Source organism: Metopolophium dirhodum, chromosome 5 (genome assembly GCF_019925205.1).
Source record: "Metopolophium dirhodum isolate CAU chromosome 5, ASM1992520v1, whole genome shotgun sequence".
NCBI classification, from domain to species: Eukaryota; Metazoa; Arthropoda; class Insecta; order Hemiptera; family Aphididae; genus Metopolophium; species Metopolophium dirhodum.
The window spans coordinates 4,117,746-4,144,457 of NC_083564.1; the positions used below are offsets into that span (position 1 = coordinate 4,117,746).

At 27.2% G+C, this 26,712-nt stretch overlaps 1 protein-coding gene across 6 annotated transcripts; it reads right to left on the bottom strand.

Moving 5' to 3' along the window:
• Positions 1-1,929: 1,929 nt before the first annotated feature.
• LOC132944357 (serine/threonine-protein phosphatase 2A 56 kDa regulatory subunit gamma isoform) lies at positions 1,930-26,676 on the bottom strand. 6 transcript variants are annotated; one of them, XR_009664448.1, is made up of 14 exons: positions 26,467-26,674; positions 25,571-25,636; positions 22,622-22,796; positions 7,186-7,391; positions 6,903-7,106; positions 6,704-6,834; positions 6,580-6,639; positions 6,300-6,513; positions 6,114-6,233; positions 5,093-5,220; positions 4,566-4,667; positions 4,269-4,470; positions 4,003-4,202; positions 1,930-3,188 (listed from the first exon to the last, which is right to left on the bottom strand). XR_009664448.1 is itself a non-coding variant. In XM_061013658.1 (13 exons), the coding sequence occupies exons 1-13, from the start codon at positions 26,497-26,499 to the stop codon at positions 4,062-4,064; spliced, it is 1,782 nt and encodes a 593-aa protein (XP_060869641.1). In that variant the 5' UTR covers positions 26,500-26,676; the 3' UTR covers positions 4,002-4,061. The 6 variants fall into 6 exon arrangements, 1 of the variants encoding a protein (XP_060869641.1); XR_009664450.1 differs by lacking the exons at positions 22,622-22,796; positions 25,571-25,636; positions 26,467-26,674 and adding exons at positions 18,736-19,155; positions 20,470-20,731; XR_009664452.1 differs by lacking the exons at positions 22,622-22,796; positions 25,571-25,636; positions 26,467-26,674 and adding exons at positions 18,736-19,155; positions 20,464-20,731.
• Between the last annotated feature and the right edge of the window lie 36 nt (positions 26,677-26,712).

Genomic DNA, 26,712 nt, shown 5'->3' on the forward strand with positions numbered 1-26,712 from the left:
ATAATTATTAAATTTTAAATTTGATACATTTTGTCAAAAGTTGAACTTTAAATGCATAAAAAAAAAAAATTGTGCCTATGTATTTTTAATATTTTTCAACCGCTATTTTAACAATATATCAGGAGCTTTGCATTAAATTTTCACGCTTTCTTACCCAACAAATAAAATTTTATTGATATTTATAGAAAAAAAAACTAAAAAAATTGAAAACTGACAATGTCTGTAAACAGCTCAGAGTCAAATTATTTTCAAAATTTGATCGTGTATAGAAAATGCTAATACAAACATTCAGTAAAATTTTCAAGTATCTACAGTCAACTAATTACAACAAAATAAGAAAATCGTTTCATGAGATATCGAGTGAATATCAAATGTTGTAAAAATATGAATTTCAAACGCTCATAAAAATTTAATTTGACTTTCTTGTAGACATTTTTTTTTTTTAAAAAAGGTAGACTAACTTATGGATAATTTTGTATTACATTTTCAAATCTTAGATTTAAAAAGAAAAATTTTTATGAATTTTCAACTCAAAATAATTTGCTAATTTTCGTGATTTTGTCAAGATTTGAACTTTAAATGCTTATAAATAAAAACTGTGACTAAGGATTTTAAATTCTTCTCATTTGCCTTTGAAATAATAACCTAGGAGCTTTCTATTAAATTTTCAAGCTTTTTTACCCAACAGATAAAATTTTATTGATATTTATAAACTGAAAATGTCCGTTAACATCTCAAAATAAGTCAAAATATTTGGAAAATGTTACGGTGTATAGAAAATGCTAATATAAACATCCAATCAAAATGTCATGTACCTACGGTCATTTGTTTTAGAGTTACACCAAAAACCGAAATCGATTTTCTAGAAAACAGATTTTGCGTGAAAATTCCCGTTTTCCCTTAATTTTTCTTTTGTTTTTCACGTCGCGTTTAAGAAATTTTTACTTTTGACCCCCCAAAGTACCAACTAGATTCACTTTCCTATCAGAAAAGTTACAGTTGAAGAAAATCCAAGCACTTTTACTGTCCTAAAAGGTGATGAAAGACACAAAAAAAAAACACATCATTGTAAAGTCATACATTCATCGCTCCGCTCAGAATCTAAAAAAGTGGGTAATGTTGTTGCTCTACTGTACAGTATATACAATTCGAATTCAATGATATAATATCATTGTATACGAAAAACCAGGCGCGTAAACAAGGGGGGTTTAGGGGTTCAAACTAATTTCTTTTTTTGTGTACGTGCCTGTGAATGGCCACCTGAATGCACCAACTTATACTAGATTCACTTTCCCATCGAACAAAATACTGTTGACGAAAGTCGAAGAAGTTGTACATACGTCGTGTACGGTGATGACAGACACACAATATTAAAAAAACACACATCATTGTAAAATCAATACAATCAATACATTCATCCCTCCGCTCAGAATCTAATAACTACCTAGGTATATGAATATATTTAATAAAAATAATAATTTATTAATTGTGTCAACCATACACATATAAAATATACATAAAATATACATACAAAATATGTATTTGGATATAAAAATTAATCGTTTGAATTAAAAGAGTTCTGAAATTCTATTAGTCAATAGACATAATTTGTGTTGGCCCCAGACCTTGTATTAAACAATTTCACAAACATAAATTAACTATCTTTACTCTTTATGGATTCAACAGAGAAAAAATGTTTAAATTTATAATATACCGCTAGAATTGTAACTAGGTAACATAATTTAAAAATAATTGGCAATATTACACTAATATTAATTATTACTATAGTAACTCATAACCCATAAAACACAAGTGGTCCTAATTTTTTAGCAAATTTATTTAACATATTTTATTTTTACGGATAGTGTGTCCTTGGTGGCTTTATCTAAAGAATAGTAATTTAGGTGATATAAAATAATAACAAACACATGAAACTATAACATATATTTTTTTGAAATCCTCATTCTGTAATAAAATTGAAATAAAACAAATTCAATAATTGTTTAACACGTAATATTTTACATTATATAATATATATATATATGAATAAACACATGTATATTGTTTATATTGTGTATATATAAATTTATTTTCTGTATTAAGTATAAGCTTATTATCAACACTATACATAATATTTTGTAAATTTGATTTGTATAGACATTGGACAATTATTTATGTTAAAAAAAAATATATTATTATAATATCAGGCCTACACGCCTACAATAAACGATCATTTTTATATGTATATATTATTATGCTTCATATTAATTGATAGTTATTGTTTTGTTTTACATAAATATCTTATTATAATGTACAACATAAATATAATAACATTTCAAGTGGTTAAAAACAATAATTCATCCCTGTTGATGGGTCTACCCTTAAAATGAGTTTACATTAAATATGATCAACATTTTTTGATATAAGAACAGAAAAAAAAACTTATCGCTCAAGCAGATACATAAATTACTAATTAGTGTATTACATGAGTACATTATATTGAGTAAAAATAAATGTTTACAAATCAAATATAATACATTATTTTATGTATGCATATATTATATATCTAAACTTTTTATTCTGCTCCAGACAAAAATATGTTTTTCAATTAGTTAGACATTTTTATTTTTGGTAGGGTTATTACTTATTACACTAGTTCAAATATTATATCATGTATGCTAAAAATGAATATATACTAATAAAATGTAGCCACTTTTTTATGTACAAAACATGTTTTATTACATCTGCATGAAAAAAAAAATATAAGTTAAAAAAGGAATAATAAAATAATAATAGTAATAATCATAATAATAATAATAATAAACCAACAAGAGAATTAATAAAAAAATCCCTAAACTTATTCTTGAATGCAATCTCTCTTAATTTTTGTGTCTTGTTATGTAACATTTAAAAATGTATACTTTCATAGAAGCAAAAATTAAAACTAATATACTGTGGTAAATAAATAAAAAAATAAATGACACATTTTATGTTTATTTTAAAAATAAATAACACAACCGAAGTAGATAAGAGTGTTCACTTCACATGACTTTCTTCATTCACATATTGAAAAATTGGTGGTTGAACTACTTATAACATGTTAATCCTAACAAAGATAAACTCAACATTTAAATGACCCCTAATGAGATGAATAACCATTATAACTTTTTTTTTTTTTTTGAGTAATCCTGTGAAAAAAAAACAGAATATTTGGCAAAATTTAACAATAATACTTTTTAATCTGGTTTGTGTTCATTACAATCAATATCAAATATATTTATAGATATTCATTAATGTATTTTAGTTGATTAATGATGGAATATTGGAATACAATTTGATTTAGTAACATTACATCATGACCAGTGCTAAGAATGTAGTGACTAAATCTTGTTTTTGTAAGAACTATACTCTATTCCAAATAAGATCAGGCTTCGGCAGCCGAGTTGTGCGCATGGGCGTGGCTTTGTTCCATGGCAGCGCGTGAGGCGTGACGCGCCGCTGTAATGGGGACGAGGTCTGACCATCGCGAAACGAAAACTGGTCGCCGCCGATGCCTGATTTTATTTAGAATAGAGTATAGTTCATTCCATAAGTAATAAATAAATATCATAATTCTTTGTATCAAAATTAACAAAAACACAACTTTTGATTAAATTGCTCTTTGGCATATTTTTAACAAACTACAAAGTACATTATTTAGTACTTTGTTGGATGTTATACAAATAAAACAAAATAAATACAATAATAAGCTGCTTTTTTTATGGAAATAGTATTTTAAAACTTGATAAAGTACAGAACAAATGTTTAAAAATGACACTTCATAAATTAATTTTCTAATACATTTAATAATATATGCCCAGCAGTATAGTAGACGTAGCATTTTTTTTTTTTTTAAATAAATGTCACTAATTTAGATTGTTGTATAGACGCAAATTACATAATATGAGTTTAACAGAAATTCCTTATAAAAATAACATGATTAAATCAAAATAATGAATTCACCTTAGTTGTTTAGACTCTGTGTATAGAAATAAAACAGCCATCACAATTGAAACAATTGGCTAGCATTTATTAACATCAGGAGGTGTAGCTAGATATTCATCGGCTCTCTTATGATCATTTAATGCCCTCAAAGTGTATGTGTCATGTGGTAATTCAGATTTACGCCTCAATAAAGGTTTTTCTTTTCGATTTTTACGGTTCTACAAAACAAAATAAAATGTTTATCATTAAGTACATGAAAATATTAACCTTAGAGATAATATTACATCTGTATCAATATGATACTTGGTATCCTCTTCTAAACTTTTCAAATCAATAGTCGGGTCTAAATCGTTAATTGGCGACCTTGCAAAGTCAGTATAAAATGACAAACTATTATCAATGGATACTGTAAAATTGGGATTCCTTTTAGCCAACTCTTCAACTCGATGCCACTTTTCATCTCGTTTCTTTAACTTATCCACTTCACTAAAAGGATGAACAATACCATTGAGGTGAAAAAAATTGTTTTAGAATAGTTATAAAAAATTATCATCAATTATTAAATTATTAAATAAACGTACGTCTTCCTATCTTCTTTGAATTGTTGGGTGCACGTATGAAATAGTACAGGATTAGTTTCAGTAAATATTTTCAATGCATTGTACATTAGACCATGTATATTTCTGGAATAAAATAATAAAAAATAACAGAAGAATTTAATTATTTTATAAGTATATTTTAATATTACATAATAAAATAATCATTGTGTACATTGTATAGGATTTCAAATATTTCAATAAATTATATATTTTTGAAAATCCATCATTCACAAAATATGACCTTATGGTTCTCCTAGTACTGCCTAAAACTGAGTTGCACCTTTAATTAATTAAATAAAATACTTTTCCTAAATTAAGATTTTGAGATGAACGGTTGATGAACACTTTTAGAGGCAGAAATTTGCCTTTATTTTTAATGTTTAAAAATAAGGAAATATACAAACAAATACCATGCAACAAAATTATGAGCTTTTTAAGGTAAACTATTATTCTGAATGACTGCATTGAAGTAATGTCTATTTAGTAGATGTAATTTTAAAATGAATTACTTATTCCAATGAGTTTTAGAATTTTTGTATAACACTGGAAACATGATTGGCAAAATTTCATCAACATTCTCAGACATCAGTGACATTATGTACTCATTGTTCCAAAAGTAAAGTGCTCTTTCTGCAACCTAAAATATAAATAAACTTTATTGATATAATCCCAAACATGGAATCTATTATTCATAACAAAATTAAATTGCAATTTACATATGTTACCAATAAAATAAAGATATAGGTATTTGAAATTGTTTTTTTTTTTATATACCTAATAATATATAATAATATTATAATAAATATTTATTTAAGTTTTAAAGCTGTATTATTTCTATTATCTTAGTATTTTAGTTTGAATAATTTATAATTGCGTATAATATTATATTACATGTTTTTAAAAAAAAATGTTATGTATACCAACTACCAAGATGTTGCGGCTTATATTTAAATTTCTTTAAAAAAACACACTTTTACAATTTTATTGATTTGTTAAGACACACATAAGCAGTTTATTTAAATAGTGTTACAATTTACGTGTTGATTTAAATTTTTTTATAAAAACATCCTCAACAATAATTAAATAATTTTTTTTATTGATCATGAAGCCCGACAACCATGGTCATTAGCTGTTTTGTTTTTGTTTGTAGGGGAGGAATTTGTAGGTTAGTAAACACGTGTGTTTTTGGTTTGGACAGATTTTTTAGTGGGCACTTGTAGGTATCTGTCATGCCCGGGTGGGGGATGGCGACACTTCGCTCCGAACACCGTGACTTGCCCGAAGAAAAATGCTGCCTGCGGCCCGATTTGAACCGATGTTGTTGTGCGTCACAACCGATGCTTTAATCCACTCGACCACTCCGTCCCCCCCATAATTATTTATATGCATGTATAAATAGTAATTTATAAATAGAATTGTAAATACACACTGTATTGTAATAATATTCTACTAAATACATCATAAATAAGTTGCATGAATATTGAATTCACTTATAAAAAATGCAAATAACGTGTTTTATTAATGACATACTTGAAAATGTTGACTGGAGACACATCTAGCTAATTGATGTATTAATGGTTTAAGCACTTTTCGAAATTCCAATGGTTCAATTATGTCCAAAATTTCTTCTAATTCGTTAAGAAACATGACCTGTTATCAGAAAACCAAATTTGGTAATTATTTAAATTATCAATTTAATACATGATATACTATTACTTCTTTTGGGGAATGTGTTTTAGGCCAAAACTTTAACAAACTTCTGATAACTGGTTCTGTAAGAGATGGATCTTTTTCAAGGAACTGTACAATACAATAAGCCAGTTGTGGATGATACACAGATAAAGATTTCACTTTGTGTAACGGCAGTAAAACTTTTAACAAGAATACCTTGTGCTCCTCTTTCAAAGGCAATGCAAAACCATTGACAATACTAATTTAAAAAAAAAAATGTTTTAAATACGTAGTTTCATAAATAGTTTTATAAAATTAAATATACCTTCCTAAGATTTCTAAAAGCTCTGCAATGCCATTATGATGTTCTGTTTCATATATAAAACTATGAAAAATTAAAATGTATAAGTAATTATAGTCACAAAAAAATATATACTATTTGTTTTTACCTATAAAATATGTTGTTTATCTGTTTTCTTATGTATGCTCGCAAACTTAAAAATTTACCATAAATCCGATGTAGTATAGTTTTCAAAAAGTCTCTCTCTCGTGGATCTTCTGAATCAAATAGCTCTAACAACTATACGTAAATAAAAAATATTTTGACAATTACAGACTATTCAAAATAATTCAATGAATGTTTATTACCTGAAGAACAAATTTCTGATCAATATAGTTTTTAGCTAAATGGGGATTAAAGTTTTGAGACTCTAAAAATCTAAGAAAGAACTCATATACTAGTTGTAAATGAGGCCAGGCTGCTTCTAATAGAGGTTCGTCCTCTTCTGGATCAAACTCTGCCCCATTGGGATTACTTGATGGAGGCAGACTACGGAATAAATTTACTCCAAACTAAAATTTAAAAATTATATTACTAATGCATTAACACTATACTTGTATACTTGATTTATATATAGCTTTTAGTTCTTACCATTCTTACAGCTTCAGGATATATAGCTTCAGTAAGCACATTACTACTGTGATTTGATGACAAATAGTCTACCATTTCATGTAATGTTTCTCGCTTGATTTCTTTCCATTTAAGATCAGACTGTGGATCCGAAATAAAGTCAAATAACACACAGCACTGTTGCATTTTTTGAATAAGCAACTGTTCTCTTTCAGATGCATTGGCTTCTGTAATTAAAAAATGATTGTATTAGAGAATAATAAAATAATTGTTCCAAATTTCAACAAAATGTTCTAATGAATATTATAATGAGTAATACAATTAAAATAAACCGAATATGTTGAAAATTATGTATATTATTCATCTGGTTTTCAATTAATTAGCCTGCAGTAATACTATTTTCATAATCAAATATTAAAATGTAATATATTTTACCTCTTAACTGCATTATTGACAGCTTTCAAACTAATACTTTTTTTAACACATATCAATACAAATCATTAATTTCAAAACTAAATTATTTTAGAAATCTAAAATATAATTATACTACATATTATCTTTATGAACTGAAACTATACTGAGAACATATTTTTTTACAAACGTTTATGTGGTCCAATTCCTTAAGATAATTAAATAGGTTTGAATATAAACAAATGTTGTGTTTCATTGCCAAATAACATAATAATAGTTCTACGGAGTACTCTCCATTAATTGTAGGGTAGTATATTAATGATAGTACTTTAAACTGGTTAAGTACATAAAACAAGTAAAACTTTTTTAATTACTAAATTTAAAATTAATTTTTTAAATAATTATTGTTTATGAAAAATAAGCATAATATATTATAGTATGCTTAATAGTTAATTCCATTATATAGTAATGCTAGAACATAACAATATTCTGTTTCCACATAACAGTGTTATACAAACAGTAGTATAATAAGTTAAGCACTATTAATAAATATAAACATATTTCGAAGATTTATTGTGTATAGTTATTAAAGAATAAAACACCCAAATTTTAACAAGAAAATAGTAAAATGGAGTTGTTTTAAAATTGGATGGTATAATTTTTAGTTTTAGGTATTATGTCTTAACAGGGAACATATTGTGTGATGTGTTTACGGGTGCTCCCGCAATGGTCAGACCTACAAATTTAAATTAGATTCAAAACTATAGAATATAGAATTTTCTAGGAGGGAGCTAGTTTCATAAAATATTTTTCAAGAAATGAATATTGACCAGATTTGAGAAATTGTTTTAGACACAATTATGGAAAGATATAACATCATTGTCATTAATCCATTTAATAAATATTCATATCTTTTATCATCAATTATTTTTAGGAGCTAAGAACTTCAAATTTAAAAACTTCCTATTAAGTTTATTTACTATAGCAAAATCAGCACCGATCAATTTTTAATGTGATTATCATTGCAATCCAATCTACAATAATAATGCATTAATATACATGTATGGCATACAGTCACGAATACGGTATAACCTCCCTTGGTTTTTTTAGGGGTTTATCACCTCTCTATGAAATGTTTTATATAGACATTTAACACATAGACCTTCACCTTCATGATTTTTATAAAGGTCAATGTGAAATACTTGTACGAAAACATTATAATGACAAACTAACAACATTTTATTTATTAACAATAAAAATATATAGTTTTTTTTTACTTATGAACCCTTCTCACAAAATTCTTTTTTGTTAAGTGCCAAACACTAAATCGACTTTCTGATATTGTCATTAATCATTAAACAATATAATGTCATTATAATATAGTCATTAGTCATACCTATGTTGGTACCTACTTATGTATGTAAATCAAAGCTTTGTAACTTTAAATTATAGTATTTTGGGTTTTCACTCCCTCAACACTATGAGATTTTTTATTGATACATAATGATTTTGTAATATAATATATATAGCCATATAGGTGTGTATATATATTGAATATTAATATATTCCTATTGGAATTTTCTGTGTATCCCATTAGCAAGCGTGGACTGGTAAAAAAGAACACGGGGTGCTCCACAATTTAAAGGGCTAATAACATACATTTTTGGGGCAAATTTAAAACATGTAGATTATTTATAAAATATTAATATGTTTTATTTTGTTTTAAAAAAATATTAAAGATTGAATATACGTCAAAAACGTAATAAAGTACCAAGTTACAACAAACTTTCAATCGAAATTGTACAATATTATAGATTACTAATAACCGTAAGTTGGTAATGATCTGCTGTTCATTAGGTATTTAGGGTCTTTAAACATATAATAAATAATATTAGGGCAAGGGATAATACTGTAGCACCCCAGCGTCCCACCCAGTCGTGTCTGCCCATTAGTCGATTTATATGGTAAACCTTACTCTGTTAAGTAAGTATTAATTATCAGTATAAATATAATATAATTTAATGCTTCAAAAAACTTGTCTTTTTACAATAACAACAATCTTTTAACATTTGTATTTTCAAAATTCAAACCATGCTAATTTTAACTGAAAATAAAAAGGTAGTCAGTATAACTTACATAAAATATTATATATTGTATACAGTATTTAGGAATTAACTTCACATACATTCATAGTTTTAATAAAATATTAATATTTTCATTCTATATTAAGATAAAATAACTACCTCAGTCTGATCAATAAACAGAAAAAATAAACAGATATTCATTTGATTCTATAAAAACAGCACCGAACTGATACTTACTACTTGGTGTCTTGGTAGTATATAATATTAAAAATTGAATATAATTAAGATTACATAAATTATAAATATACCAATGTACAAACAAATGAAAATCATTATAAAATATCTTTTAACGGTTATATAACTTTAAATGATCAATGTTTTATGGTTATAGTGAGGTAATCGCGTACATATGTAGTGAAAAGGGATGATGGGAATTGTTCCCCTCTTTGACCTGAGTTGGTATTACAATTCAAATATAATATACACATATTATTATTATTATTATTATATATTTTTATTGAGTTAAGAGGTTGTCAGCGCACTATTGGTTTTCTCTCTCTGGCCCACGCGCAACATAGACAAAACGCATTTGCGCAGAATCGTTTTTTCTATGTTTTTAAGTAATCTTAGAGTAAAATCACCCATTACAAAAAAGATAGAAAATAATATTTTTGAGGGAATGTCATATCGATTTCTCTAAATATTGTTTCAAAACAATTTAAACATCATTTAAATTTACAACATTTTTTTGTTTATTTTGAAACTCAAATACAAAGTCAAATAACAATAAAATCTAAAATCGATATGACATTCCCTCAAAATAGTATTCTCTATATTTTTTGTAATGGGTGATTTTACTCTAAGATTACTTGAAAACATAGAAAAAACGATTCTGCGCAAATGCGTTTTGTCTATATTGCGCGTGGGTCAAAGAGAGAAAACAAATAGTGCGCTGACATCCTCTTAAGGCTTCAACATCAGTTCTATGGTCATTAGCCTGAAGGTTATTTATAGTAGGTTTTTTTAACTGTGGGGGAGGGTACGGTAACCGTTGGTTATAATACGTGTATGTGTGGTGAGGATTTATCACTAAAGCCCGGGTCACCCATCCGGGAACTAGTGACACTGGCCACAGAAGAACACATTTGTGACTGAAGTTAACCACCGCGTCACGCGCATATTATATATTACACATGTTTACATAATAAAATGTAAGTATATAGCTATATTTATAACTATAAATAATTTATTGTAATAATAAAATTGTAGTTGTTATTAGTTTACAGTTAAATAACCTCCCCTTTTCGAATATTTATTAAAAAGTGAATGCGTCAATCGGTCGATGTAATACAGTCTTATGACAATATACTATGTTTTATTTTTATTTATTCGTATGGTAATATATTATGTAATTTATAAATATTGGAACTATTTTTGTTCAACTACCGGCAAATATTAAAGTGTACTAAAAATAGATCAACGTTTGAAATAATTATAATCACTAAAATCACATGCTTATTAGCCAAAACAATTATTTGTGCAAAATATTTTATATTATAATTACAACTAAAAATAGTACAACTTATATGATGACGATATTATTTTCTTTAGCAATTTTCCTATGTATATATTTTTTTTTATTTTTTTTTATTTTAGAACTACTAGTAAAAACTATGATAGTTTGACAATTACAATATTAAAATTACATAATTAAAGTATATGATAATATTTGACATACAATAAAATAGGTAAGAATAATAATCGACATTTATATATAGTCATACCTAAAGAAGCCAATTAAGGCAGATACAAAAACTGAATTGATACATTATTAGGTATGATAGGCAAAACGGAAATAATAATTAAGTAAACAGAAATAGTTGGTTGAACTATGGAGTAAAACGTTTTTGCAGTACATCAGTGAGGAGAGATATTAGTAGCCCAATAATTACAGAATTTAAGTTGGTGATAAATTGAGATAAAATTTTCTATATATATATTATGATTTATGAGCAAAGCTAGGAATGTATTTAGTATTTATTTTGAATACTTTTTTTATTCTGTGGACCGTGGTTCTGAAGCACAAACACAATACATGTTTAGGAGACAGCTCAAGTAAAATGATTGACAATGATTCAACAAAAATATTGAATTTCTTATTTACAAAAACCGAAAATTATCACAACAAAATAATATTTAATTATAGCAAGTTTAAATTATGTAAATCAGGTAAGATTTACACAACAGATTAGAGTTCTTTTATAGTACACATTAGATTACCAAAATTGCTTTTAAGTTCAAATGTTCTCAAGTTCACAGGGTTGTTTGATGCGATTACTTTTGCGTTGGAAAAAAGTTATTTTGCACATGTACATTCCTTGACATTTCACAAACTGTCGATAGAGTATGGCTATAGAGTATACTTCAGACCAACCTACTGTGCCTAATACCTTAGTGGCGGACTATGCAGATGACAAAGCAATAATATCAACTAGCGCAGACCTGTTTTAGCTTCCACTTATCTTCAAAATCATCTCTCTCAAATGGAGGATTGGTACAGGAAATAGCGGTTTAAAGTCAACCAAACCAAATCAATTCATACAACTTTCACCTTCAAACAATCCCCATGTCCGGCTGTAACTCTCTATGATATCCAAATTCCCTCAACTTCTATGGTCAAATATCTCGGACTAACACTCGATCGCCGTCTCACTTGGGCACACCATATTAAAACTTAACGGCTACAGCTGAATTCCCGGTTACGCATGCTTAACACACTCCTCATTAATAATAAACACACAAACTTAAACCCTAAATTACTAATGTACAAATCCCTTCCCAAACCTATATGAACCTACGGTCTACAACAATGAAGCAATGCCAAAATCTCAAATCTTAAAAAAATCCAAACGTTTCAAAATATTGCATTAAGAAAAATTACAAACTCTCCTCCGTACATATCAAATCACACCATCTACACCGATCTCCGTAAAAAAAACAGTCCAAGAAGAAGCAAAATACTTCTATAAGCGTTTTCATGATCGTCTCATGACCCACACAAATCCATTAATCCGTGAATTAGCATCAAATGAAATTCCTGGTAATCTTCACAGACGACTAAAAAGAAAATGGTACAGAGATCTCCTAAACAACTAAAAAAAAAGTTCAAATGTCAAATATTAGTTTTAACAATTTATAAGTCTAAAATAATTGTTGGGTTTAAAGAAAAATGTAAAGGCATTATAAAAATTTGTCGGGAAAACGTAAACTATTAATGGAATATTAACGGTATTAAAATATGAAATTAGAAAACTTTAAATGTTTGTCAACACAGAATGAGTAAAAATGCTAATATTTTGAAGATTCATATAGAAAATGCTATTTTAAATATTTAGTTAATGACTGACGTAAATCAGTGAATCACTTATTCGTAGATCATTGATTAAAATTAAATGTGTATATTATAATATAATAGGTATAATGTAGGTAAATAGTATATACCTATTACATATTATATAATAGAACATAAGAATAACAAGTTTCAATAGTTTGTAGACACCAATAGACATTTAATTAAAAGTATCCATTATCCACAAACCATACTATAAATACCAGGTGCAAATTTCAAAAAGACTAAGTATAACCTTGAAAACCCAAAGTATTTATTAAGCTGAGCTGTTGCAACAAGTCATGCTCGAGTAATTTTAGATTCTAAGCAGAGCGATGAATTAATGATTTTACAATGATTAGTTTATTTTGTTGTGTCTGTGTTCACAATAGGTAGTTAAAATAATGCTTTAATTTTCAACTTCATATTTTTTTCTGGTGGAATAGTTAATCTAGTTGGGACTTTAGAGTGGTCAAAAACAATTTTAGTCTTGAATACCAATAAATCACAAAATTTATAAAATGTATTTATCTATTAGCAAAAACAAAACATCTCACGACTTGTGGGGGCCTGCAAGAGCAACACCAATTATTGTTGATAAAAAAATGTTCACGGGGTCCACACATTCATAACCGAGTTCATAACAGTTTACCCACTCGACACCTGCTGTACAGCAAAGTGTTACCCATTTTCCTACCTAAAATAATATTTTGGTAATTTTTTTGTCTGTAAAATATTAAATTTAAGTCCTTTGATATTTGATATTTGTCATTTATGTATGACGTATGTGTTATTTATAAGGGTCCTTAAAGTAATGGTGTTTGAACTTTGAATACATAATAGTAGGTAGTATAATACCTACCTAAACTTAATATTTCTTGACTAAGGAATCGTAGAAAAAATTATAATATAAAAAATAAAAATATATCTATTAATACCTAGGTTAGAATGATGAAGGGCTAAAGTGCACAAGGTTGTTAAGCAATACAAAACAACAGTAGTTGTTATGTTATAATAATATGTGGTTATACTGGTGTATCATAGGGGCTTTACTACAGTAAAATAGGAATTTAAAATTGAAGGACGTAACGTAAATAACAAGTCAATAGAGATACAATGTATGCCGTCACATTAACTGTATTTTAAAATAAGTTTATAGACTGTCACTTTATACAAAAACGTTCCGCCAAAACATTTAATTTATTAAATATGTTCTAAAATTAAATTAATATTTACAACTAATTTAAAATTATAGGTTATTACTTATTAGTAATGGCTAATGTATAATATTTACCAGCGAAAAAATATGAGAGAAAGTTTTTTCAAAATTATACGTTTCCAATAATTAAAAAAATAAAAAAATTTCACAATAATATAAACATTCAGTCAAAATTTCATGTACCTACGGTCATTTGTTTTAGAGTTGCACCTAAAACCAAAATCGATTTTTTCAAAAACAGATTTTGCGTAAAAATTACCGTTTTTCTTTTGTTTTTCACGTCGCTTTTGAAAACAACTGGGAAATTTTTACTTTTGACCCCCCAAAGTACCAACTAGATTAACTTTCCTATCAGAAAAATTACAGTTGAAGAAAATCCAAGCACTTTTACTGTCCTAAAAGGTGATGAAGGACACAATAAAAAAAACACATGTAAAATCAATACATTCATCGCTTCGCTCAGAATCAAAAACAATATTTTAAGTTTGCAATAGTAAGTACTAGATTAGAGTAGAAAACAACTTATTGGTGAAAAAAATTGTGTTTATCATTCATTATTGTAATTTACGATGTAAGTTATAGGTGTTAAATTATAACTGAATGAGTTATATATTTTCTTACTTTTTCAAATAAAATAAAAATGTATTTGATTCATCATTTCATCATTTTAAGTACCTAGTATGACAATTTTTTTATACTTATAATTAAATTGTAACACAGTTTTTTATTATGGTTTTTTTATATTTACCATTATTAATCTAAATATTTAAATTAATTATTTACTAGCATTACTATAATATAATATTATATTATATTCGAGTGCGGCATTAATGTTAAATCATACTTATTTTAGATTACACAATGGTTTTTAACTGATAAATTATCTATAGTAATATCTTATTTCATACAAAATTTAATGTTATTTAAATCAACATATAAAATAATCATAGATAAAATACTATAACATAAACTAATAGATACTTGATAAATTACAGAATAGAATGTGTAAAAATAAATAAATACCTATGTCCCACATAAAAGAAAACTAATAAAAAATAATATTGTTTTATTAATATAATCTATATGGAATATTAAATCTATGCTAGTTTGTCAACTATTTAAAATTAAATAAAAAAGGTGGGTAAGTGGTTGTCGCTCTGCTGTACAGTAGGATACAAGTGGGTCACTGTATAATAGATGGTATTAAATTTGAATTCGATGATATAATCTTATCAGAGCCGTAGGCACTGGCAAGAGGGCATTTGCCAGGGGCGCAATTTTATCAGGTGGCAGTCTCAACTCAAATATAATTTTAAAAAAAAACATAAAAATCCGTCGTTGATTTGGCGCTTAAGTATTAAAGTTATATAGATAGTCTTGAATTTTGATTTTTTTCAAATAAAAGGATTTTTTTTAGTCTGTTATTATTATTCAATAATAATACATAGTAAAGCAATTTTTATAATAATGAAAAATATTTATATAATAAAATAAATATATACATGTTACAATCAACAGCTTTTTTTAAAAAATAATCACCATGGTAGTTGAAAAAAAAAATTGGATGAGGTGGGCGCAAATCGGTTTTCTGCCAGGGGCGCTACTGTTTCTTGCTACAGCCCTGAATATCATTGTATACGAAAAACGATTCTGAGCAGTGGCGGTATGTCAGTGTGGATATTTTATATTATATTTATATTGCTATTAGTTATTATCAATATGGTACTATGGTAGCCGGTAAGTTGAATTAATATTATAAAATTACAACAAAATAACTAAAATAGTTATTCTTGGTTTTTAACATTATGTAATTTCATCCAAATTTGAACTTAAAATAACTATAAAAATAAACTGTGTCAATATCAAAGATTTTTTGCTTACAGAATTAATTATTTCCGTGGAACTTAGTTTTAATAATCCTTAGCTATAAAAGTTGAACATTTTATACATTTTTAACTACTAAATAATTTGTAAATTCTCAATTTGATAAATTTTGTCAAAAATCAAACTTTAAATGATTATAAAAAAAAATTGTGCCTATGTATTTATCAACTGCTATTGTAACAATATATAAGGAACCTTGTATTATACATTTTAACGCTTTCTGGCCCCACAAACAAAATGTTATTGATATTCATAGAAGAAAAACTAAAAAAATTTAAATTTAAAATTGTCCGTAAACAGCTCAAAATAAGTCAAAATATTTTGAAAATTTTACCAAGTATAGGAATTGATAAAATAAACATATGATACAAGAGTCTACGGTTATTCGTTTTTGAATTACAACAAAATAAGAAAATTGCTACATGAGAATTCGAGGGAATATCTAATGTTGTAAAAATATGAACTTCAAACGCTCATAAAAATTGAATTTGATTTGATTGTAGACATTTAATTTTTGCTTAAGGTGGACAAACTTATGAGGAATCTTGTATTACATTTTCATATCTTAGATTTAAAAAGAAAAATTTTTATGAATTCATAATTCAAAATAATTTGCTAATTTTTGTAATTTTACCGTATTTTGTCAAGATTTGAATTTTAAATGCTTATAAAAAAAAACTGTGACCAAGGATTTTTAATATTTTTCAAATGTCGTTGTAAAAATATAATAGGAGCCTTGTATTAAATGTTCAAGCTTTTTTACCCAACAAATAAAGTTTTATTGACATTCATAAAAAAAAAAAAACTAAAAAAATTGGAAACTGAAAATGTCCGTTAACAGCTCAAAATAAGTCAACATTTTTTGAAAATGTAATGGTGTATAGAAAATGCTAATATAAACATTCAGTCAACATTTCATGTATCTACGGTCATTGGTTTTAAAGTTACGCCAAAAACCAAAATAGATTTTGCGTAAAAATTTTGTTTTTCCCGAGGTTTTTCCTGAATTTTTCTTTTGTTTTTCACAGCGCTTTTGAAAATGAATTATGACCTCCCCAATGCACCAACAGTATTCACTTTCCCATCGAACAAGATACTGAAGTTGAAAATCAAAGCATCATTTCGAATACTTATTAGTGTACACACAAAAATAAAAAATAAAAAACAGATATCATTGTAAAATCAATACACTCATCGCTCCGCTCAGAATCTAAAAGTAGAAACCATTAGAATAATGTTTTTAATTTTAAGGTATGGAACTATATAGATCAATGAAATAAGAATTCCAGGAACATCATCAGTGGAGGGTTTAAAATAAAAAAGACATAAACATTTTGAATTATGAGTATAATGTAACTTTTACCAATACTAAGTTGATATTCTCATAATTATTGGACTAAGATAATCAATAGTTAAATATACAAATAATAATCGTAAGATATTTTTAATTTTAATGGTAAAATAATATAAATAATGATCAATGAGTATGAGTGTAATAATAGTATTACGTTAACTATACTAAATATTTTAAATATTTATAAGTTATTATAACATTTAACAAGAAACCTATTTACAAAATTACACATTCTGATAGAGGTGCTCTTCAGCTTTGAACTTATTTAAACTTACGAGAATAATGAATCTATAATAATTTTGTATGATCTATATAAGTATATCTATATATAAATAGGTAGATAAATTTGAACCACCACTGTCCAATGATGTGCTGAAGCCAGGGCTCCGAATGGACAGATCCAGTTCATAGAGGAAAAATACTTTTTATATACTAGTACTACTATACTACTATCATTCTAGTGCACAAACCAATTTTACAAAAACATACTATTTTTATATAGTATATAATTAAATATATAATGTGTTTAAAAAAATAAATATTTGTTCTGGTTCAGTAAATCTTACATTTTGAGCACTGGCTGAATAGTAAAAAATATTAGGACGAAGGTTAAGCACTAAGCAATTCCCTTATATGCATCTCTTGGAGGGCGGGGAATGACGGGCTCAAGAAGAGACCCATAATAACACCCTTTGTACCCCCCGCTATGTGATTATTGAATATTTGAGTGTACCACTGGTGTAGGGGTGAAGTTTATCATCGTGTAATCCAGGATCACAAGAATAACTAAAAAAATAGAAGGTTTCAACGCTCAGTTTTCCATTGAAATTACACCCCCGTACACGCACAACTTCACAAGTGTAAGTTAAGGAGTAAGTTCCAATTGAATTTGTAGGTTTGATTTTTACGTAAAATATAAATGATATATTATTAAATATAAAAATAATAATTTTTAGAAGCAATATGAATTCGTCACTCGTCACATATTTACATTTATTGATTCTCAAAATGCACTATATAAGTGCATATTAATATATTATAACAATATTGTAATAAAAGTTTTATCATCAAATTTTCGCATTAGCGCACGTCCATGTGAAATTTGTGTGCATATGCGTTATTAGTCACTTATTAGTTATTACTATATAAGTTTATTTATAAGTTATAAATATTACTTATTATACTTTATTATTAAATAATAAACTGGGCCTCGTCATAGTATACGACTCACCATGAAGCCTGGGCAAATGCATTGTTGGATCGCAAAACATAATGATTGGAGATTTTTCACGGCCAGCAAGCAGATCCAAACCACTATGGAAGCTTGGGCTTTTGGGCAGAAACGGTACGCCGGATTGCAGGTTACCCGCCACCGCTGCAGCAGTGCCGTTGGCAGTTGTACTCAGCGAGAGCGTACGACCGCCCGCAGATTTGTTCACTACCATAATCACCGCGCCACAGGCTCTTAACCGTAACACCCATTTAAGATCATCTAGTTCTCGTTACCATAATATAATAACACAAACGTGAGTACCACCACAGCTAGCAGAAGACAATGACATACCACTAAACCGTTCGAATCGGGGTAGATAATGTTACTTAGACGTCAAAAAGGAAAATTCCATATAATTGGTTTTCGTTACCTTCCTAGCTAAATTCGATACGAAATAAATAAGAAAATGATAACCTAGTTTGAACGAAATTACTGTCTGTGTTCGATTGTAGAGTGTACAAGATCAAACTACCTAAATAATATTTTGAATACTTAATAATCCGACATCTCGCGTGTTAAGAAAAAACACTACCTACGTAATTAGTTGTTGTGAACGAATATGCATGTTAACTTATACAGTTTCAGTTGCAATAACTCAATAATATTTCAAATATTAGACGATTAGCATTTGAATAATATCCTATTATGATTTATGAATATTCTATTTTTAACAAAGATATTTAAATTAGCAGACAATATAAATATATGTATAATGTGTTTATTAAATAAATACAGAAAACTTAGTGTATTTTTTGTTTTCACTCGAATTCCATAAATTAATTTCTTATTGATAACATATGTTAGTTATTAAGTACCAAAAAAAAAAAAAACCAATAATTGAAAATAGATAATTTAATATAGTTAAAACAACAACCTTCAAACTTCAGAGTAAAAAAATAGGTACATAAAAAAATAGTTGCTAAATTTAAAAACATAATATAATGTATTTATGCATTAACAAAAAAGAAAAAAACATATCACATAAAGTAAAAAGTCTAAACCACAAAAGAATTCCAATGAGAAAAAGAAAATATAAGTACAGAAAAACCGGTAAATAACTAGTTAATAAGTAGGGTTCTTATCGTAGGTGTTTTTATTATATTTTAAACTAAACTATCTGTGACGAGGTGACCCCACCCTCGATCGACCTTTTGGCATTTACCGAACTCGAAATGGAACAAATCACGAACGTATACAAATTGTCGGCGAAAATCATCATCTCCACGATTTCCGTGTGCTACCGTCAAATATATATATGACAATATCATATCATTGTAATAATATGCCGACTATTATAGGTACGAGTATATTATTATATAGGTACATAGAATATTCGAATGCCGATTACATTTTTACGCGATTACGGCGGGAAACAAACGCGATAATATCATTATGATTCATATTATTATTGTATACACTCTACAATCGACAGGTGACAATCAGAATCAGACAATGCCTATATTATATTATTATTATTATTATTATTATTATTATTACAATAATCTATGACGGATAAACGGAATCAAAAACCATTCCGATGTGCCGATGTGCGTTCCAACATTTACAGCGCTAAGGTTTCTCAAACGGCGAGCAATAAGATATAATAATATCAATAATAATAATTATAATAATAATAATAATAATAATTATATTAGTATTATGTGCCAATGTCAGAATATTATGTACAGAAACCTCGCGAGTGCGACGGCGACGACGACACGATTGCGTGCGCGCGCGCCCCGGGTGAGTGCGATTTTATTGAATTTATTACAATTTTGTTTGTTGACGAATACTACAACAATTGGCTTAACGCGGGCGACAATTAATCGTGAATGCGTACGCGGATCGGCGACAACGAAGACGACCAAAACTCAAAACATCAAATGTTGTCGAAACGGACGCGCGCGCACGTGCATGGCGTTTCGGCGACGGTGTTTCGCGGACTAGAGCGGCGTCTGTGAGCTTTTGGTTCGCGGTGGATCGATGGTGGCGGCAAATAGGTGCGTGGGCGCAGCGGCGGGGTGGAAGTCATGACTGGTAGAGTGGAAGGACGAGAAAGTGGTGGCCGGGATGAGCGCTGCCATGGGGTAACCAAGGAAACACACGTCGAACACCAGCCGCCGCCACGGCTGGCCGGAGTGCTGGACGGCTGTGCCGAACGCTAGCGGCGCCTAGACAGCCGCACGTAGCGACAAGCACGGCGACTGGTTGGTTGGCGTTGGCCAGATGTCGCTACTATTCCGCGCGGGGCACGTGTGTGCGGCCACCGGCGTAACAAGTGTTGGTCGTGTGCCCGACCTGCGTCCGTTGGCGCCCGTCGAGAGTGCGAATTGGAATAATTTACAACAAATGAAGTGATAATAATAATATGATGGTAATAATTTCCATAGGCCATATAGCACACGAATTACGAATGAAGGTTCAAATGTCCGATGTCGTGTCTCGTGTGTGTGTATATGAATATAAATATAAATAACGACATATCCAAGTATCCAACAATATGTATGTACGATGTACCTATACATAATTTTCAAACCGAGTAGATCGGATAAGCTTTATGATTGGAGTATTTCAGTATTTCAATTTTGATGGGAGTTATGAGTGTATACAATGTTACAATTTAAAAATGTTTATATCTAGCAAAAAAAATGAGTATATTGAGAGATAGCAAACATATTATTACAATGTTCTTAATTTTATATCTGATAATAGGTCAATTAATTCTAATACTAAAGCTCACGACACAAAGTTGATTCTGCTGAACGCTAAATTGCTATGTTGCACATGGGTCAAAGAGAGAAAATGAATAGTGCGCTGACATACTTATTTTAATACCAAAGTTACCTAACTATTCACATTTTAAGTCTCAACAGACTTAAATATCAATACAATGTTTCTCATCATATTATGTTACCTATTTTAACTAATAACTATGTATTAATTATCAATAAATATCATTCCGTTTATGAGCATTAGCCCTTTAAGGTCATATTACCTACAAAAAAATGAATTAATTTCATCAATTATAACAATATAATATTTACTTATTTTAGATATATTTACTGTGCAACAATACATTTCAGTATTATGAGCAAAAAACATTTACTAAAAATCTAAAATTAAAAATATGTATTATACTATTATAGATAGAATTGTTTTATACAATGATCAACTATGGATTATTTTTTAACCATAATATATACATTTTTGAAAATGTAATCATTGTTTCAACGTCAATGCCAACAGTTATATTCATAGGCAAGGCACTTACAGTCGCAGTGTTTATTTCAGGGAGGTGACCAAGAAAAAAAATGTATACCACCCCGAAAATATATTTTTACTTCATTATTTACGTATGACATTCCTACTTGAAAATTTACAATACCACCCAGGGATAGAAGGTCTGAAATAAATACTGGGTACAAGGCTAAATTGATAATGTATATATTTTTGAAAAATTGACCCAAGGCAACTTTAATTGCGTCTAAACAAATATGATTACAATTAAATTGTACGATAGATTTTTAAAAAAACTACTTAATCATCACATTTTTAAATAAAATAACAAATCAGATAACAAATACTTACCAAATATCCATCAATATTTTACAAATTACATCCATTGTTTATGAACTAATATAATTAGTTTAATTAGGATCGTTAGTGACTATTTATAATCCTAGATGACTTAAATCATACTTCACCAAATGTACCAGGTATATAATGTTTATAATTTAACCCCAAATCATGCATATACTAGTATTCATAAAATTACAGAATGATCATTTTAAATCATTTTCAGTTTTTATCTTATAATATTCAAATATTTAGAACATATGCATACCATTAAGTGATTGTAGAACTTGAAGTTCACGATTGGTAGCTACAACATTGAAACGTGAAGAGTTTTGTCTTTTCTCTCTTTTAATTGTGATCGGTCCTAACTTAAGTTTGTTTATTTGTGTTGGTGGTGGACTAGGAGCAGTAGTCGAATGTCCAATAGAAGTGCCATCTTGTACCTATGAAATAATTTTAAAAAATTTATAATAATAAGAACATTTAATTTATAAAAAATGACAATAAATAGTGGTATTTAAACAAATATTAATGTATGAATACTAATTTGCCATCCTGGAGTTATTAATTATTTTTATAATTAAAACTAATAGTTCCTAGTACATAATTGAAATATGTTTGCAACGAAATCAAGTGTAGAATAATAAATTTCAATTAGCTAATAAACAATTGTTTTTGTATGTTTGAGAACGTTCACATTAAATAAGATGAAAATATTACTTATTTGTTATTTAAAATCTTTTCTTCAACATTTTTACTAATCTCAAGTCTATCAATCACTATGTACTTGGCTATTATTGAGGCTATTATGAACCCAATAGATGATATTTATAATTATATATTTATATTCAACATACATTGAAAAAAGTTGAAAATGTTAAATGTTTATAAATAGCTAAAAATAATAGAAATATTTTTGAAATTATATCATATATAGAAAATGATAATATAAAAATTTGGAAAAATTTTAAGTCTATATTATAGGTTATTGTTTTTAAACATGGTTGCTTAAATATTATATTCTTCAGCTATTTTTATTTTGCAATTCCCAGTTAAAAGTGTAAAACCCAATACACAATATGTGATTAAACCTTATAAGTATAATATAGTTTTAAAAATTTTATTTAATTCATTTTTGTCACAAATAATTGTATTTTTTAACGGTTTTCATAAAAAGCTATTAATTATGTCTGCTGTCTATTTTTTGATATAATTACTTATTTAAATGTTTAAGCTTTTATAGTAGGTATTCTAAGATAATGAAGGTCAGAGCTTGTGCCCTTCAAATAAAAAAAAAAACTATATTGCCTATTTAAAAATAATTATCAATAATATAGGCCTTATTTATATTCTAAAATTAAAATTTGTATTTTAATCAAAATGCAAGAAAGAAGAAAAATTTTAAATTGCATAATGAACAAACTAAAGTAAAACAATCTACTTTAATACCTTATGTCAATTATGATTAAACAGTAATAAAACATGGTTAAATAATAATTATTTACGATAAATAACATATTTGAACTTGGTACTACACTTACATTTGCACTTTTAACAATTAATATCTTATCATGTCTTATAATATTTTTGTTACTGTTTGATATCTTACTTATACAATATTTAATTATTATTGCTGTTGGTAAAATGATGAAAAACCTAAAATATTATTAGTTATAATGAACAAAAAGTATTTTAAGTAACTTACTAACTTTAAGCCAATTTTAGACATAACCATGAATTAATACCTACATATAATATTAGACCTATGAAATGTTGCATATAAAGAAATTTAATATTTCTGATTTTTTTTTCAATGATATTTTGCAATTTAAAAGTTATCAGAATTTTTTTAAGATATAATAATAAAATACAAATTTAAAAATTGAGTTTTTAATTTAACTATATTTAAAATTAATTGAACCAACCACCTATATAGTTTCTGTTAATTTTAGAATTATTTTTTTTTAGTAACTAATCATATTAGTTTTAATAACTTGATTTCAAACTTTGATTGTTAATATAATATTATAATCTATTATAATGAATGTCAAATATATATATATATTTAACTGTCAAAATTAATTCATAGACACACACACACACATAAATTCTGTCAGTTACATTTTTAGCCATTTCCCACTTATTTTGAGCCACTTCGATTACTGCAGATACTATGTCATAGCCAATAGATTAAAGAGTTGATCATAATTGTTATACATATTAGACATAACATACTTATTTTAAGATTGGAATTCTACAAAATGTCTGATTAATATTGATTTAATATATTTTTTGATTCACTTTGCATATTATATAAGATGCAAAAGATTTCTAAAAAAATGGCATGTTTAATTCTTTACCAATCAAATAATTAAGCATAATGCAACACTTCCTCGAACACTTCTGAGAAATTTAAAAAAAAATGCATATTTGAAAAGCATCACCTAGAAAAGATTTTTGAAATATAAAGTTGTTACTGGCTACAAAACAACATGTTTATAAAGCAATAAAAGCCTAATCAATATATTCCATACTATGTTAAGTATCTAATTTTTTTTTTACAATTCATTAGTATAATTTACAAATAAATTAGGTACATATTAAATTAACCAATCTTTTGCAGGATGATTCATTTTCAATAAGGCATTGGTTTTTAATTACTACTATGAATTTAAAATGATAATTATTTCTTAGTTATACTAATTAATAGTACAAATATTAAATTATTTATAATTTTCAAAAACTACTTCAATTATACAGGTCTAAATTAACTGGCATTTTCATAAATCGGAACTCATATTGGTTTTGAATGAAATACATTTTTTAAGTCATTCTGACTTATCATGTGGATTATACAGGACTTAAGACTACTTGACTTACACACTTGAAACATTAAAACATATTCTCGGAATAATATGCAATAAGCCAATTTATAGACAATATGCCACATACCATAATATTTAACGTTTTATAATTTGTTTCAACTTATTTTGTATGCTATATAAGAAATAAGAGTCTTAGATAATTACTCTCTGGTTATTAAGAGTACCCAGTAAAATTAAGTATACCAATCAGAACTCTTAATTCTTATTTTATTATTTATCATAAATTCATAGAAAAGTTATGTCATAACCATAATAATTTTATTGATGATACTGGTGGTGAAATATTTATTATATTTTATTTAAGAAATAAGTAGGTAGTTAACACAACTTACATCATCTCCAGACATTTCTACTCCTGATCCATTTTTTACCTCAATATTTTTGGACTTGGAAATGTCCTAGAATATAACAAATTATTAAAACAACATGGAATACATTTTATTTTTTTTGCTCATCTATAAAATAAACAAAATACCATCACAATCAGATAATCATGCATATCTACCATAAATATATTAAGTTGAGGACTAGATACAGTTATAATTGACTTAAACAACTTCATGAATACAGTTAGACATTTTTTTTATGTATTTCTTTATGCATTTTTTTAAATCATGGTCTGATGATTATAGTATTATCTTAGTATTGCTACCTTGTTTAAACTATACAAATTTAAATTAAAAATATAAAAAAATTATTATATCAATTTTATTATCTTGAATACACGCATACATTATAACACGAATAATATTGGTATTATAATATACTAATAATATTAGTCAGATTGTACCTAATACAATGTATCCACTTATCTATTTATTATTCTCATAAACATAATAGTATAAACTTGCTTGTCATAGTTAATTACAAAAATTGTACAGGAAATATATCATTGCATGTAAGTATATTAAATCAGTCTTCCGATTTAAATGTTGTGAAATCAAAATGTGTTAGAATAAGTATCTAAAAATATGCAGTCATCAGTTTAACAAATATACAATTTTGTAAGATATACCTACATAGGTATTATTAGGTATTAAAATCACATACTTTTATTAGTGACCATATATATATATATAATAATAATAACAATCAGACCTATGAAATAACATAATTGAGCAGAAATTGAGGGGAAATATGTATGAAAAATCATTCAGTAAAAAATCATTAGGATAAAGAAATACATAGGTGATAGGCCAAAACAAATATAAGTTGAGCAATCGTTTACCTTGTCTTTTTTCAGTAATATCCTATTTGGCATTTTCAATTCGTTCACAATGTCATAAACGTTCTGAAACACGATAAAATTATATTTACGGATATTTTAAGAAATTTGTAAACTTGAAACTCAAAACGTATTAAACTTTCCCACGAAACTCGGTACTTTTTCGTTTTTTTTCTATTGTCAACACTATGAACTGCGTAACAGTTTGTTAAGTGGAGAAGGAAACCTTTCGGTTATCTGTCTAACAAA

Coding starts and splice junctions, on each gene's coding strand:
- LOC132944357 (XM_061013658.1), bottom strand. CDS start 26,499: ATGCCAAATAGGATATTACTGAAAAAAGACAAG. Junction 6,640..6,703: donor ATAAACAACATATTTTATAG/GTAAAAACAAAT, acceptor AATTTTTCATAG/TTTTATATATGAAACAGAAC. Junction 4,471..4,565: donor TTCAAAGAAGATAGGAAGAC/GTACGTTTATTT, acceptor TCATCCTTTTAG/TGAAGTGGATAAGTTAAAGA.